General features: G+C 47.9%; 1 protein-coding gene across 5 annotated transcripts in view; it reads left to right on the top strand.

Moving 5' to 3' along the window:
- RGS8 (regulator of G protein signaling 8) overlaps positions 1-13,703 on the top strand; it is a 44,260-nt gene extending 30,557 nt beyond the window's left edge. For all 5 annotated transcript variants that reach the window (XM_032393029.1, XM_032393030.1, XM_032393028.1 and 2 more), the window contains 2 exons: positions 4,264-4,430; positions 5,863-13,703. In XM_032393029.1, coding sequence (XP_032248920.1) covers positions 4,264-4,430; positions 5,863-6,045 — 350 coding nt within the window. In that variant the 3' untranslated portion in view covers positions 6,046-13,703. The remainder of the gene's footprint in view (positions 1-4,263; positions 4,431-5,862) is intronic.
- Positions 13,704-14,110: the final 407 nt, after the last annotated feature.

The following is a 14,110-nucleotide window of genomic DNA, read 5'->3' as shown; positions in this document are numbered from 1 at the left end:
TTAACGACTGAGCCACCCAGGCGCCCCCAGATATATTCTTTTGATTCTTTAATCTTTCTCTTCCCTTGGTCTTTTCCTTCTGCCTGCAAATACATCTAAAAAAGATCTTGCTTTAGAGTCATATGGACCTGGTAGCAACACTTGGTTCCCCTTGCCAGCTGTGGAACTGGGACACTTCTTCGACTTCTGTAAGTAAGTCTTAATGTCTTCGTTTGGAAAACCAGAGTGCTACTATCTATGTATCAGCATTGTTGTGAAAATAAATTGAGCTGGTGTTTGCAAAATCCCCAGCAAAAAATATGGCATGTAGTAAATAAATAAAATTTTCTGCCCCAAATCCTAAATAAATACATAAAAATAAAACCCTGCCATCCCTAGGTCCCACCACCTTCTCCAGCTAAAATCAGACAGGAATTCCTTCATTTTCCTGCACCCAAACTAGAAACTTCCCTGTATCCACATGCAGCCCTTTCTCTTCCTCTCCATCATAATTCTCTTCTCAGGCTTATTTCTGCAACATTTTATCAGTTAAACTCTTTCTGTCCTTTAATTTCAACTCCTTCCAGTCAAGCAGTCTTTTCTGATTAGATCAGCATTCAAACATACTCAAGACCATCTTACCAAAAACAAAACAAAACAAAACAAAACACACAACAACAACAACAAAACCAGAAAACCCCAAGCCCTTCTTTCCTGACCTCTGATTTCCTTCCAGTTATGCTGTCTGATCTCTCTCCTCCCCTTCTTGCAAGAAACATCTAAATGAACTATTTCTGCTTCCTCTCCTCTCTTTCACCCCCACGTTCACCCCAGTGCCCAGGGCCCCCATCACACCACTAAAGCTGCAACTGCCCATGGTCGCTGAATCTCATCACTGAATCCAACAACCGCCTCTCGGACCGTAGCTAGCTTGATCTCTGGGTAGCACTGGCCACATGGCCGCTTTCTCCTCCTCAAAACCTTCGCTTCCCTGGGTTTTTGCAGGGCTGTGTTATCCTTCTGTCTCTCTGGCTCTTTCACAGGACTCTTGATGTATCTTATAAGTAGGCTCAATAATTGTTTACGTGATTATTATTAAACACTAGTCTTCCTGAGCTATTTCTAATTACTCAAACATTCTTAATTATTGACCTTCGCTGGTGTGGCTCTCCCTTCCTACAATTCTCTTCTCCATCCCCCCTTCCCTTCTTTCACTTAGCTTCCTGCTCCTCCTACTTTACATCTCAGCTTAGAAGCTTCTCCGTCCTTCTTAGGGCCTTAGGTCTGGCTGAGGCATCCCTGCTGGGTGCTTTCACAGCAACCTATGCTTACCCTGCCATCCCACTTATTGTGTATATCGGAACTACCAAATTATATTTTCTTGGCTCAAACGGCCCTTTCACTGCAAGTTCTGAGGGCTTAGTTGTGCCTGTTTTTAGCACATCTCGAAGAATGCCTGGGTCCCTTAATGGGTGTATGAATGAGCGAGTGAATGAATGGAGGAGGCATTATTGCTATGTTGGATTGGGAGTTAGTATACTTTGTATTTTAATGCTACACAGTATTACCTGCGTGAACTCCGTCAAGCCTGATCTCCAAGCATCAGCTTCTTCCCCTATAAGATTGGGAGAAGTACAGCAACATTCCTGAGAGCACCTTGCAGGTGTTCTCTCTTTTTCAATCCACACAAAGGCCCAACAAAGCTGAGACTTCAGTGAAGGGAGATAATGTCTGTCTCTTGTCTCGCATGAGGTAGGAGAGTTTCCCTAGCGGGGTTATCTTCACCAATGCCATCAAGGGAGGCAGAAAGGTAATTTTCTTTATCTGTAACTGGATTCAATTTTTTCTCGATGGAAAACAACACAAAATCTAACACAAACAACAAACTTCAGCTTTGCCATTCAAAGGATTTGGTCTCTTCCAGTTTAAAAACAAGAGGCCCTTCCCAGTGACTCTTCCAAGCCACTTTGCATTTACTCTTTTAGATAAATGCACAGTGTTTTAGGGTTCTCCCCCTGCCCTTTCCTTCCCAATCCCTGCCCACAGGAGAAGGCTTTTGGCCTGTGGTCCTCAGGTCCTCCCTGCATCCACCGATAGCATCCATGGCTCTTGTCATGTGTGGACCGGTCACTGCTCAGAGACTGCCTTGCTGGACCAGCTCCACCTTGGCTCTCATGGGCACTGAGTCTCTTTGGAGGCTTCCACAGCTCCAAATGGTATTCCAGCCAACCTCTGCCTGTGGCCTCTGCTACAGGGGCCCTTTCTGCAAGCAATGGCAATCTCCTGGCAGGCAGGCTAGCTCTCAGATCTGAGTTCCTCAGAGCCTGGGGAAACCTCTGGGTTACCTCTAAAAGAACTTGGAGGAGACAAGCTGTGGCAAAAAAGAGCATCCACAAGGGATTTTATGGGTAGATTTTATGACCTGACATATTTTGTACATTGGTAGTTTTAAAAAAATCGTTAAAATGAATGAATGATTCTCTGGCCATTTCTCTGTCTAATCTTCGTCATGTTAGTGCTTCCTGCTCTCTTTGATTCTCATTTTATCTTTGGTTTCTACTCCCTCCTCTCAGGGTTTTAAACCCAATGTAGGAATGAGGGTGCGTGGGGCCCTGAGCCAAACTCTCATATGAGTTTAAACACTACTCTCCTCTTCCTTCCCTGGCACAGGAGCAATTTTATTTCCATCCTGCCTGACGGGAAACAGCCTTACATCATGTTCTGCTTTCTCCATACTCCTTATCTTAGAGGACCATATGTCTTGTCTTACGGTGATCATATGTTCTGGTTTTTGTCTATGGTGGCCGTAGTTTATGCCCATTGTCTCTGTGTAATTAATAGGCATGCCCCCCATTGACTCTCAAAAACGTACTGGCTCGGGGGGTAGTTTTCATGGCTACCCTACTTTTGTTAAACACTTTGAACTCAGGCCTCCAAACTTAGATATCTTTTCGATTTGGGAATTCCATCAAAACCCTTTTCTCTCAAGTTCCTGGCTCTGGCAACTAAAAGTCTTGGTTTTTTTTATGACAATTATTCCAGTGTAGGACATTACAACATCTATTTTGAAAGACAAAGATACCCAATGACTTTTTAATTAGAAATGAAAATGTCTCACAAAAGTAAAAACAAACATTTAAATGTGTCGATAGCAGGGCGCCACCAATCCGTGGCATGACCCTGGGCGGCACGTTGTCCTGGTGCACACTGGTGGGCCTCAGATGCTCAGGTGATCCCCTCTCTCAGAATTAAGAACTGTTGACATATTGTCCTTTTAACAAGTTTTAGAAAAGAAAGAAAACATTCTGGTCAGAGTCATTTTTAACCAATGCAGTCACCTCATTCTAGGCTGTGTCTGCCCATTCCCTGAGGACAGTTTGTAGAAAGATATAGCTCTAATTTGAGTGGAGGAGAGTGTTTTGAGGGTTAAGATAATTTATAAAATATATCTTAATATAAAAACATTAACTGAATGTATAAGCTATCAGTGGATGTTGTTTTCCAAATCTACATGGTAACCCTGCTCATCTTATTCTGATTGGAAACTCTGTTTGGCAATATGCATGACATGGATTTTAAAAAAATGAAAAGGTGTGTTCATAATTAAATCATTCGGGAGAAAAATTATAATTAATCTTAATTAAACCATGTAATTTGATAAGCAAGATCTTTTAAAATAAAGTATCCACAGGCTAAACCATTAAAACACAGGGCCTCAAAAGTTTTGTAGAAGAGGCTGGGAACCCTGTGAAGGTAATAGAATGGCTTTAGTGTTTGAATTTCAGTGTTTACTTTCAGACGTTCTTCTGGTCGTAGTGAAGGATTTGCCCTGAGGCATTAACACCCTCCTGTAGTTTGTCTTGTAACAGATTGTTGTTTCAGGGTGGTTAACTTGGATTAGGGTAGGGAATGCATTACAAATATTACTTTGGCCTCATTAGAAACACAGGTTCACCAGTGGACTCAGGGGACAGCGGACTCTGCATTAGGGGACAGGCAGTGACCCCCGAAGGCTGATGAAGAGTGACCAGGGCTTCTCATAATCATTATTACTATGGCTTCCTCAACATTTCTCCCTCACATTGCTACAGCCTTGAGCAGGAGCAGAGCTTGCCTCTGAGTGTACTTGTGTGTTTAGGAGAGAGTCTTCAAGAGGATGTGGGGCACTGGGGGTTGGACAGTCCGGGCTGGTTTCACATTATTGCTGCCTTTCTCTCTTGCTTCTATAGTTCATGAGCTTAAGCCTCTTCCTCTCTCTCTTCCTCCCCCCCACCACATCCACAGATGGGGTGGCTGCATTCCGCGCCTTCTTGAAGACGGAGTTCAGCGAGGAGAACCTGGAATTCTGGCTGGCGTGTGAGGAGTTCAAGAAGACCAGGTCAACTGCAAAGCTGGTCTCCAAGGCCCATAGGATCTTTGAGGAGTTTGTGGATGTGCAGGCTCCGAGGGAGGTGTGTTGGCAGTGGCGAGAGTCTTGTAAGACCTCTATCCATGGCTCCTGGCTCACATCACTCTCCTTGTGGGGGTTCAAGCCAGTCTTGATGGGTACTGTCTTCTGAACGGAGCCTTACCTCTCTGATGACTCTTAATGAAGAAAAAAAAAGGATCACTTTTAAGGTGCAGAGCCCAGGGCTTCTAAAAAAGAGCTCTATTAGGAATGTTTTAGCTGTCAAAAATGCGCCTGCAGGACCTGTGTTCCTATAGGGATTCTGCAAGGGTAGATGCATTGAATCCATGTTAGTTTTCCTAGTGGAAGGCAGCATGGCTTAATGGGATGAGCATCCACTTTGGAATCTTGTTACTAGCTGTGTGATCTTGGCCAAGTCCGCTAGTCTCTCTGAATCACATTTTCCCCAGTGTAAAAGTGTATAATATCCCCTACCTTTCAACACTACTCTGAGTATTAGGGATAAAGCACCTATTCAACATCTGTCACTGCTGCTTTTTTTTTTTTTTTTAAGATTTTATTTATTTATTTATTTGACAGAAAGAGACACAGCGAGAGAGGGAACACAAGCAGGGGGAGTGGGAGAGGGAGAAGCAGGCTTCCTGCTGAGCAGGGAGCCCAACATGGGGCTCGATCCCAGGACCCTGAGATCATGACCTGAGCTGAAGGCAGACACTTAACGACTGAGCCACCCAGGCACCTCCTGTCACTGCTTCTTAATGAGTCATTACAGTCATTTATATTATCTTATTATAACTTAGTATCATTACAATAATAAAATGAATTGCTATGCTGAGTTATAAAGCAGAATTTTACTTGGGATGGTTTTATAGAAGAAAAATATTTGCTATCTATGATTGCTATCTATCTATAATTCAGTGCATTATATACCTAGAACTCTTCAATTATCCTTTGACTTGGGATGTAGGAGATCTTTGGCCAGTGGCCAGGACATTGTAGGCTCCTTATAATGCTGCTTGGAAGAGAGATGTCCATTATAACCATGGTCTCTCTTCCGGGGACATTTGTTTCCCTAGTAGGTAGGGCAAGCTTTCTTTACGGAATCCACATTAATACTTACCTTCAGTCTCACCCTTTGCCTGATATGGTGAAGACCCCTGGCTTAGGAGTTAAGTGATTAGGGTTTTGCCTTGACTCTGTTACTAACTTTCCATACTACTTTAGACCAGCTTTTCAGTATCTCCGTTCTTCAGTGTCCTTATCTGTAAATTGGGGTGAGGTGTATCTGGTCTTCAGACCTCACAGGATTCTTGCTGGGATCAAAAGGGATGACGTCCAGGAAAACAGTTTGAAAAGCATGAATCAGCTGACATATATAAGATACTGTCATTAATAATTATTACATAGCTAGGAACAGTTGCCAGGCACCTTGGCCCTTGAGGGCCTGTGACCATGCTCTCTGTTTGTGTCTCCAGGTAAACATAGACTTCCAGACCCGAGAAGCCACAAGGAAGAACATGCAGGAGCCATCCCTGACTTGCTTTGACCAAGCCCAGGGAAAAGTACACAGCCTCATGGAGAAAGACTCTTATCCCAGGTTCCTGAGGTCCAAAATGTACTTAGATTTGCTGTCCCAAAGCCAGAGGAGGCTCAGTTAGACCTCAGATGGGGACTCTCGGAGATCACTGGCTTTTCCCCTCCCTTTGCTGCCAAGACCATATTCTAACGTGAAATGTGATAGGTGTTCAAAAAGCAATGGCGTTTAGGTTGGGAGCCTGGGAATGAGAAATGGATGAAAGGCCATTCCAAAGTAAGATCCAGTCACCAGAGCTTGGACTCTATTCCATTTACCCATGTTTGTGTTTCGGTTAGTGGTAGAACCTTGCTGCTATTACCCTTCTTCTGGGTCAGCGACTTGCCCTCCATAATGCCTTGGGTCATCTCCACTGAGAAGGCAGATTTGCTAGCTGGGCTAATGTGTAAATAATGCAAATGCAATTTCCGCCACTTCCATACCCTCCTCAGTTAAGATTCCTGACTCTAACTTGTACTATACCCCTGTGAGGAAGAGCTAGAAGACTCTGGCTCATGTTTGTGATTTGCTGTCACAATGTAATGGCCAGTCCTGCGTGCTGGGACCTCACAATGTAGGAGAGAGGTCTCTGGGGAATCCCAGGTTTCTAGCACTGTCATTAACAGGTGGCCCTGGGAGAAGGGGCAAACTCCATGAGGTTGGCTATTTCTTCCATTTCCACTGGACCAGTATGAAAAGCTGTGATCACTGCCCATCTTAGCCTAGGAAATTCACAAGACTTTTTTTACCCTCGCAATTCCAGGAAGGGTCTTGGGAGATGACTTTCATGACTTCTGATGTGGAGCTGCTTTTAAGAAAGATACAGCTTGCAAATCTTCCTCGATTCTACCAAGAAGTATTCCAGAAGTCAAATGACCAGGGAACATAGCACCAGTAGACTTTTGTGCAATGGGGCACCATATATCCTTTCTGTTGCTTACTGTATTCTCTGCCCTCACCTCCCTGTGGCATCACACATCACTGATCTCTTAGAATGACAGACAGCTTGACAAAGGGAGGTGAATTCCCCTAGCATGGACAGCTCTCATGGTGCCTAATACTCTCCTTGTCTCTCCCTGTCCCCCCTTCCATGCAGGTCATGTAATTATGATGGGGGAGAATGGGAACTTAGGCTGTAACTCTTCAGCTTGCTTCCTGGGAGCATGCTTTCTTAGAAAGGTCTCTCTCATGAGGGCCACCTTGGCTATTCAGCAACTTCTTTCTTGATCTCTGACCTTTTGGGATTGAACATGGAACAGGAGGTGAGGCTAAGATCACTGTGAACATCTGGCTGTGGAGAATCTTCCTAAAATGCTTTCATGGTACCCTGAGGCTGCTTTTGGAACTGTGTCAGGAAACTCTTCCTTGGAGGATGAGCATAAAGCACTCTAGCTGCCTGAGAAAAAGTGGACTTTGGCACAAGTTTGCAGTGCCTGGGATGTGAATCCTCAGCAGAGAGACCGGAAAGTGGAAGAGGAGTCTGGAAGAGGCTGGTCTCCAGGTGGACCAAATCATAGAGAATGTGGTGGAGGTACTACTGGGATAATTCACAGCCAATGCATTTGGATTCATTGCAGATCTCCAAAACTTTCAGCCTGACTAAATGGAAGAGCTATGATTAGGCAAAAGCTCTGGAGTTTAGGTGATTGAGACCTGGGCTGCATTCTCCCCTTGTGGGGTGATGGGCCTCTTTAGATACACTTGCTGGGATTCCAGCATTTGCATTCCTGTCCAGTAACTTTGTGAATCTCTTCCTTCTTTGGCTGCAGCTAGACAAGGTCAAGGAGGCTCTTGAGTCCCACTGGTGTTAGGGTCCATTGCCCTGCCACAACACATTATATCTGTAAGCGAGGGTTGGTGAGTCTGTCTGAACCATCAAAGAGAGAGAGAACACATGCCTCCTAGCCCTCACACTGAAGCATCCTGTGAAATCTCATGTTCAAGAACTCTGAAGCCTCAAATGGGTGTTCCTAGTTAGATCAGGTAGTATTCCCCTGCCCCCACGGGTAAAAAACCATTCTTAGCTAAAGCTGCCAGAATTAATTTAATGATCAAATTTTTGAACAGGGTATTTTAAACATTGTTTACACATGAAACATGCATCTGCTGCCAACTCTACTGTCGAATATGAAGTGCATGTAAATTGGAACAGCACAGAGTTATGGAAAAATGAAATGTTTAAGAGGGGCCTTTTTACCACTTCCACTATCCCCAGGAGAAGTCTGCACAGAGTGTTGGGCCGTGGCCTCAGCTGAGGCCTGGAGTTCTTGCCAACCGTTTGTGGAACGAAGGCTGCAGATGGTGGGGTCGTGGCGCTGGGTGACTTCCTCCCACGATGGGGAGGTGTGAAGGACCAAGCTTGGGTATCATGAATTTTGCCGCTATGGGAGGGCATGTGGGCGTGTGTCTGTGTGTAGAGGAATGTGATAGCTATATTTATGGTACTCCCGTGGAGTGTCTGCGTGCGTGCGTGTGTATGTGACCATTGTGAGCATGAGGCCAGTACCCCACAGAGATGGTCTTCCCATGGGGTGGAGCTGTCCTCACACCCTTTCCGTCCTGCTTCCCACAAAAGGCACAGAGCTCTCTGCTCTGATGCCTATGTTCAGGCACTTAGGTCATGCCAAGCCAGATTTTGGTCTGTGATGAAACAAAGAGAAATGTTTACAACACCTAGAGCAATATCAAAGCATACCTCATCCCTGACCTTCCATGTCTCCTAGTCCTACCCTCTCTCCTAGTTCCTCTTCTACGGACCCTCGTCCGCCTCACTAGGTGGGCATCTGCAGGTGCCACTTCTTCCGTGTAAGGTCTTCCTTTGGTCCTCAGGCCGGGCTCGTGCTGTGGACTGCCTTCCAGGCTCGAGGCTTGCTCTGGGCCTGGGCCCTTTGAAGACCCAGGGAAGCCAGGGCAGTGGGCCAGGCAGAGCTGCGATTCTTAGGATTGCTCTTCACCCCGCAAGCGGCCTTTTGGCCCTACTTGAGTGTCAACCTGTTTTTAGGCTGGTGTGAGATTACCTGTTGCCTTCGGCAAACCAAATAGAACCTAATCAATGACAACCATTCATAGCCCCAGGGCGCCCGTGGGCTGAGCATGCCCAGCATCCTCTGAGCGTGCCCAGGGCTTACCAGGAGAGCCTGTTACAAGTGCTAATTCCCAGGTGGCACACCCAGAGATGCTGATCCAAAAGACCTGGGGGGGGGGCACCCAGAAAACTGCATTTTTAATATGTTCCCATGGAGTAGTAGGCTTTGAAAGAAGATGGTCTGAGACAGAGGCTCCCAGCATTGGCTTCTCCTTGGAATCACCTGGGGAGTTTTCAGACCTAAATGTCCTGGTCCTACCCCAGAGCACCTTGGGGCTGGGACCCAAGACAGCAGTCATTTTTAAAGCACCCCCGGTGACTGCCCATGCGGATGAGGTTAGGAAGCACCGGCCTGGGGAGTGAGGAGGAGTATGGCTGAGCTTACCCAGCGGCAGGGCCTAGGGGGCTGGAGCACAGCCAGAGGCGAACTGGCACAATAACCAGGAACCTGCCGGCCCTGAGTCGGACTCTGGGTGCCCCTTTGAGATAATGTTTCTGCCCCAGCTGCATGGGGTGTGAGGCAGTCGGTAGGCCGATGGTGGGCAGCTCTGGAGGGTATTTGATTCAGAGAGGCTTTGCCATGCATCCGAGTCTCATTCGTAGTGCTTCCTCCAAGCTGGCCTCCTGGGCTTCTCCCTTGTTTGTGTGTGTTCATGCACTCTGTGTTTGGCCGTTTGCATTAGGTTGTGCCTCTGTGTCCAAGGCCTTGCGACAGGGTAGTTGGAACTCAGGTGATGGGCGAAGGGTGTGTCCCATCCTGGGAATATCATGCTCTTCGGGGCTTTCTTTTCCAAGGCCACAGTGGGGTTTCAGTTCCTGCTCTAAGCCCGCACGATTCACTCTTTGGTCTCAGGCTGGATGGGCAGCTGGAAGGTTCCTAGTTGATTTTCTTCTCTGGTGCTCCCCCCAGAATTTGTGCTCTGAACAAACCAAAGCTGGGAAATGGTGTTCTGCCCAGGCTGCAGGCCCAGCCTCTGGGTGCAGGGAGGGCCTGGGTGCTTTTCTTCAGCAGGGCCGAAGTGTCCCCATAGCCCAGGCCCTGGACTGTGAGGGAAAGACCTGAACCCATTGTGTTGAGAGCTGGGGGACGGTAGGAGTGGGGAAGACTGAAGAGGAAGGAACAGGGTGGGAAAGACAAGCAGCTGATGTGGCGTCTGCTTTTCCACCAAGCAGAAGGGACAGGTGAAAAGCGGCACATTCAGAGGCAAGATGGCTCCCATCGACATGAGTGCCCAGAACTCTCCGGACCCTGTCTGTGCCTACTCCCAAGCAAAGCAGAGGAATTTCATTTTCCATCTGACACTGTCCTGCAGTCGGCTGAGTGTCAGCCCTCTTTAAATATGTGTCTCTCCGGGTTAGAAGCAAGAGAGGCAGCAAAGTCACCCCTGCCGTTGAGAACCTGTGCCACTTGGCATGAGATCGTGGAGGAAGAAGCCAAGAGCAGAAATGTCTTCCTGTCCCCGTGGCCTCTCAGGACCCCACAGGGTGCTGTGGACCGATATGGGAGACTGCAAGACGGCACCACTGGCCTTCCCAGGTGTGGGGTCCAGACCCTCTCAATAAACTGTGCCCTTGTTGGTTGTTACTCCCTTTGGACCCTTCTGCAGCCTTCCCTCTGCCGCATGTGGGAAAAGGTGGCTGGGCTCGGCCTGCCCCCCAGCCACGGCAGCATAGCTGAGTCACGCGGCGTGCACAGGAGATTCGTAGCAGCTCATCTGCCATATAAACCGCTTGGCTGGTGGAGTCCTCATTGAGTTGTTTCATTACTGTGCAAAGTGGAATAATGTCATTCACCTTTACTATAAACAAGGCTGTGAGAACATAATAAACAGAACCTGAACGCGCTGCCCTTCACTCTCTGCCCACATTTCTGGCCAGCTGACTCTTTATGAGGAGACGCTTCACATAACACATGGCCTCCCCCCAGGGGGCACGTGGCTTCACCAGGCAAGGACTGGCACAGGGCGGGCCATGGGGAAAGGCAGCCACGTGGGTGGAATTGGGGTGGCAAGGGTTTGGGGTTGTGCGGGGGTGGAGAGTGACTTTGGGCAATGAGGGTGGCTTTGGAACTGTAATGTGCTATACAAATATGAGGTGGTGTTTTTATTAGTACCACCTACTGCTTGAAATGCAGGGGGAGAAAAGACTGAGGGATGGTTTATATATTTGTTCAGCTGGAGCAATCTGAAAATGGAGTGGGTTGATCCTGCTTATGACTGCACTTCACTTTTTACAGTCAGCGTGTCCCTGAAAAGTGTGCTTTAGTCATCAAATCTTTGAGTGTCTCTGGTGATCGGGTCCCGTGGAGAGGGCTGAAGGAGAATAAGGTGCAGTGTCTGCTCATCAAAGGTCATTTGTCAGGTGTGGGGATAAGATAGAGATATGTAAAATCTTAATAATAATCTTAATAATCCAAATAATTAAAATGCACAAGAGAAGGTCTATCTTTAAAGGAAAGCTGATGTTTCTTCAAAGGTGAATGCTTTGGGTTAAATGAAAAAGCCTTCTGTGACGCAAATGACGGCTTCCAAATTCCAGTTTGGTGGACTGGGCTATGAGTGGTAGCAGCCTGGGCTGGTGCAGACAGGACGCTGTTGTTGGGGAGGGCGGGTGACTGGTTCCTCTCTTTCCAGCCTCTCCCTTCCACGCCCCCCACCCCTATTGCCACTTGGGTTTCTGTCCCTTCCAGGACTGAGAAGAGCGGAGAAGGAGGAGAGGGAAGGGAGCAAGGGGATCCTACCTGACATGCATGCCTTCTGGGATAGGCCTCAGGCTCTCTGGGCCTGGGAGAACTTCCTGGGTCCATTGGAGAAGTCTCTGAGGAGTCCTCCCCTCTTACCCCCAGCTCCCCCCAAACAGGCTGAATGCCTTCCTACTCTGGCTGGTGGCTTGCCCCGTCCTGGGAAGTGCCCGAACTTCTCACTGCTGCCATCTGTTTGTCCCTCCAGGACACCCTTTTGGAGAGCTCCTCAGATGACCCCATGCCAGTCTTTTGGTCTCAGAGCTCCACAGCTGACCCATTGGAAGCATCTGGGTCTTCCTCGCCCTAGAATTACAAGACGGCAGCTGCTCTGTCTGTGTTCTGCTGCCAGGGCGCCCAGCCAGCCCATAGCTCATGGTTTTGATTTTCCTGGCTGGGGTCAGGTTTCCAAGCCTCCCTTTCCGAGGGACCCACTGTACCCGCTCTCCCTGGGAGTGAGGTGAGAGGCAGGCCCCTAGCCCCATGGGAGGGGGGCTGGACTCACCCTATGCTAAAAGGTCTCTCCAAAAACCCTCACAAGTTCTCTCTAGCCCCTGACCTTTTCCTCTGTGGGACAGGTTTTGAATGCCCCTCACTGGTTTTCTACTCCCTCCCTGCGGTGTTTGCTTGGTCTGGAACCCTTTGGATCCAAGATCTGTCTCCGAGGCCTTGACAAAGCCTCTTTCAGAGGAAAACACTTAACACTATGCTGAGCATCTCATTAACACGCAGTAAATGTGGGAAAAACAAGCAACATCCCTTCTGGTCCTATTGTCTACATCAACAAAGTGGCCAGAGGAAAACAAAAGAGAAGTCATTGATAGAACTCCCTCTTGTGGTTGCATTTCTTAGTTGAGGTCTGTCCTTGTCCCCTGTCCAGGAGGTATGGGACAAAGCCATTCTGAAGGCTAGAAGGAAAGTGTGGGGACCCGTCAGTGGGTGCTGCCTCCCCTGCCCACGACTGATTCTAGAGCACAGAGGAGAGACCAGGTCCCTACCCCACATCACAGTGGCTGCGTGCCCGGCCACGGAAACAGAAAACCACAAGCCTGCGAGAACTATCTTTGCGGTTCCATCAGCACGCTCTTCCTGCTAATTTGGGCTCTGACGCTGGACTGCCCGAGTTTGAATCCCAGCTGTTAACTCTTACACGTGGTCTGAGCCTAGGGAAGTTATTTCCCTGTGCCTCAGTTTTCTCATCTGAAAAACTAAAATAAGAACAGAGTCAACCAGTTGGGGCTGTTGTGCAGACGATGTACATAGTAGGCCCACAGCAGGTGCAAGCTGCGGTCTCCTCTCTCACTGGGCTCACCGGGACTCAAAGGAGCACCTCCATTCAGAGCTCACTTGCTTCTTGGTGGAAGCAAAAGGACACCACTCAAAGCAAGTGATGTTACGTGATCAGTGTCTCCTCCTTCCCCGCTAAACCATCAACGTCCCGAAGACTGTTTGCTTTGTTCCCTGCTCCAGTCCCTAGATATTTCTTGAAATCCAAGAATATTATATCTACAAATGTTTTTGAACAGCCCTTATAGATTAGGCACTTGGGTAGGCTGGAGGCGGAGGCCAGAAATCTACCACCAGGGCCCTCGGAGAACTTACTTCGATCTCCCAGGAACTCAACCCTTCACAACTTTGGCACAAGGCTTACCAAATGAGTGCTACAGAAAGTGAGGCCATACTAATAGAAGTGGCCATCCTAATAGAAAACGCTTAGGAGCCAGGCACTTTGTAGAGCAATTTAGATGCTCCATCTAGTCGAAACCCCACAACAATGCTTTGAGGTAGGGTATTGATTTGCTAGGCCTCCCATCACAAATACAGCAGATTAAACAACAGACGTGTATTCCGTCCCCAATCTGCAGTCCAAGATCAAGGTGCAGGTAAGATTAAGTTCTTCTGAGGCCTCTCTCCTTCACTTGTAGAAGGCTACCTTCTTGCTGTGCCCTCACATGGCCTTTCCCCGGTGACCTTGCCCCCTTGTTCTCTTCCTCTTCTTGTAAAAACACCTGTCAGGTTGGATTCGGGCTTACCCCAACAGCCTCATTTTAATTTAATCACCTCTCTGAAGGCCTATCTCCCAGTTGAGTCACATTCTGAAATATGGGGGGTTAGGGCGTCAACATACGAATCTGGGGGAGACACAGTTCAGCCCATAACAGGTAGATACCGTTTTGGGGTTATTATCCCCCTATACAGATGAAGAAACTGAAGCAGGAGAGCTCAAGCACCAAAGGCAAGGGCATGCAACCTGTGGGTGGCAGAATCGGATTTAGAAGCCCAGCTCTGCGAATCCAGAACGGGTGCTCTCAACCCCTGCTTTGC

The sequence above is a fragment of the Phoca vitulina genome, unplaced genomic scaffold, assembly GCF_004348235.1.
Source record: "Phoca vitulina isolate PV1807 unplaced genomic scaffold, GSC_HSeal_1.0 scaffold71, whole genome shotgun sequence".
Classification (NCBI taxonomy): Eukaryota; Metazoa; Chordata; class Mammalia; order Carnivora; family Phocidae; genus Phoca; species Phoca vitulina.
The sequence above is the reverse complement of the archived record's forward strand: the minus strand, read 5'-3'. Positions and strand labels throughout refer to the sequence as shown.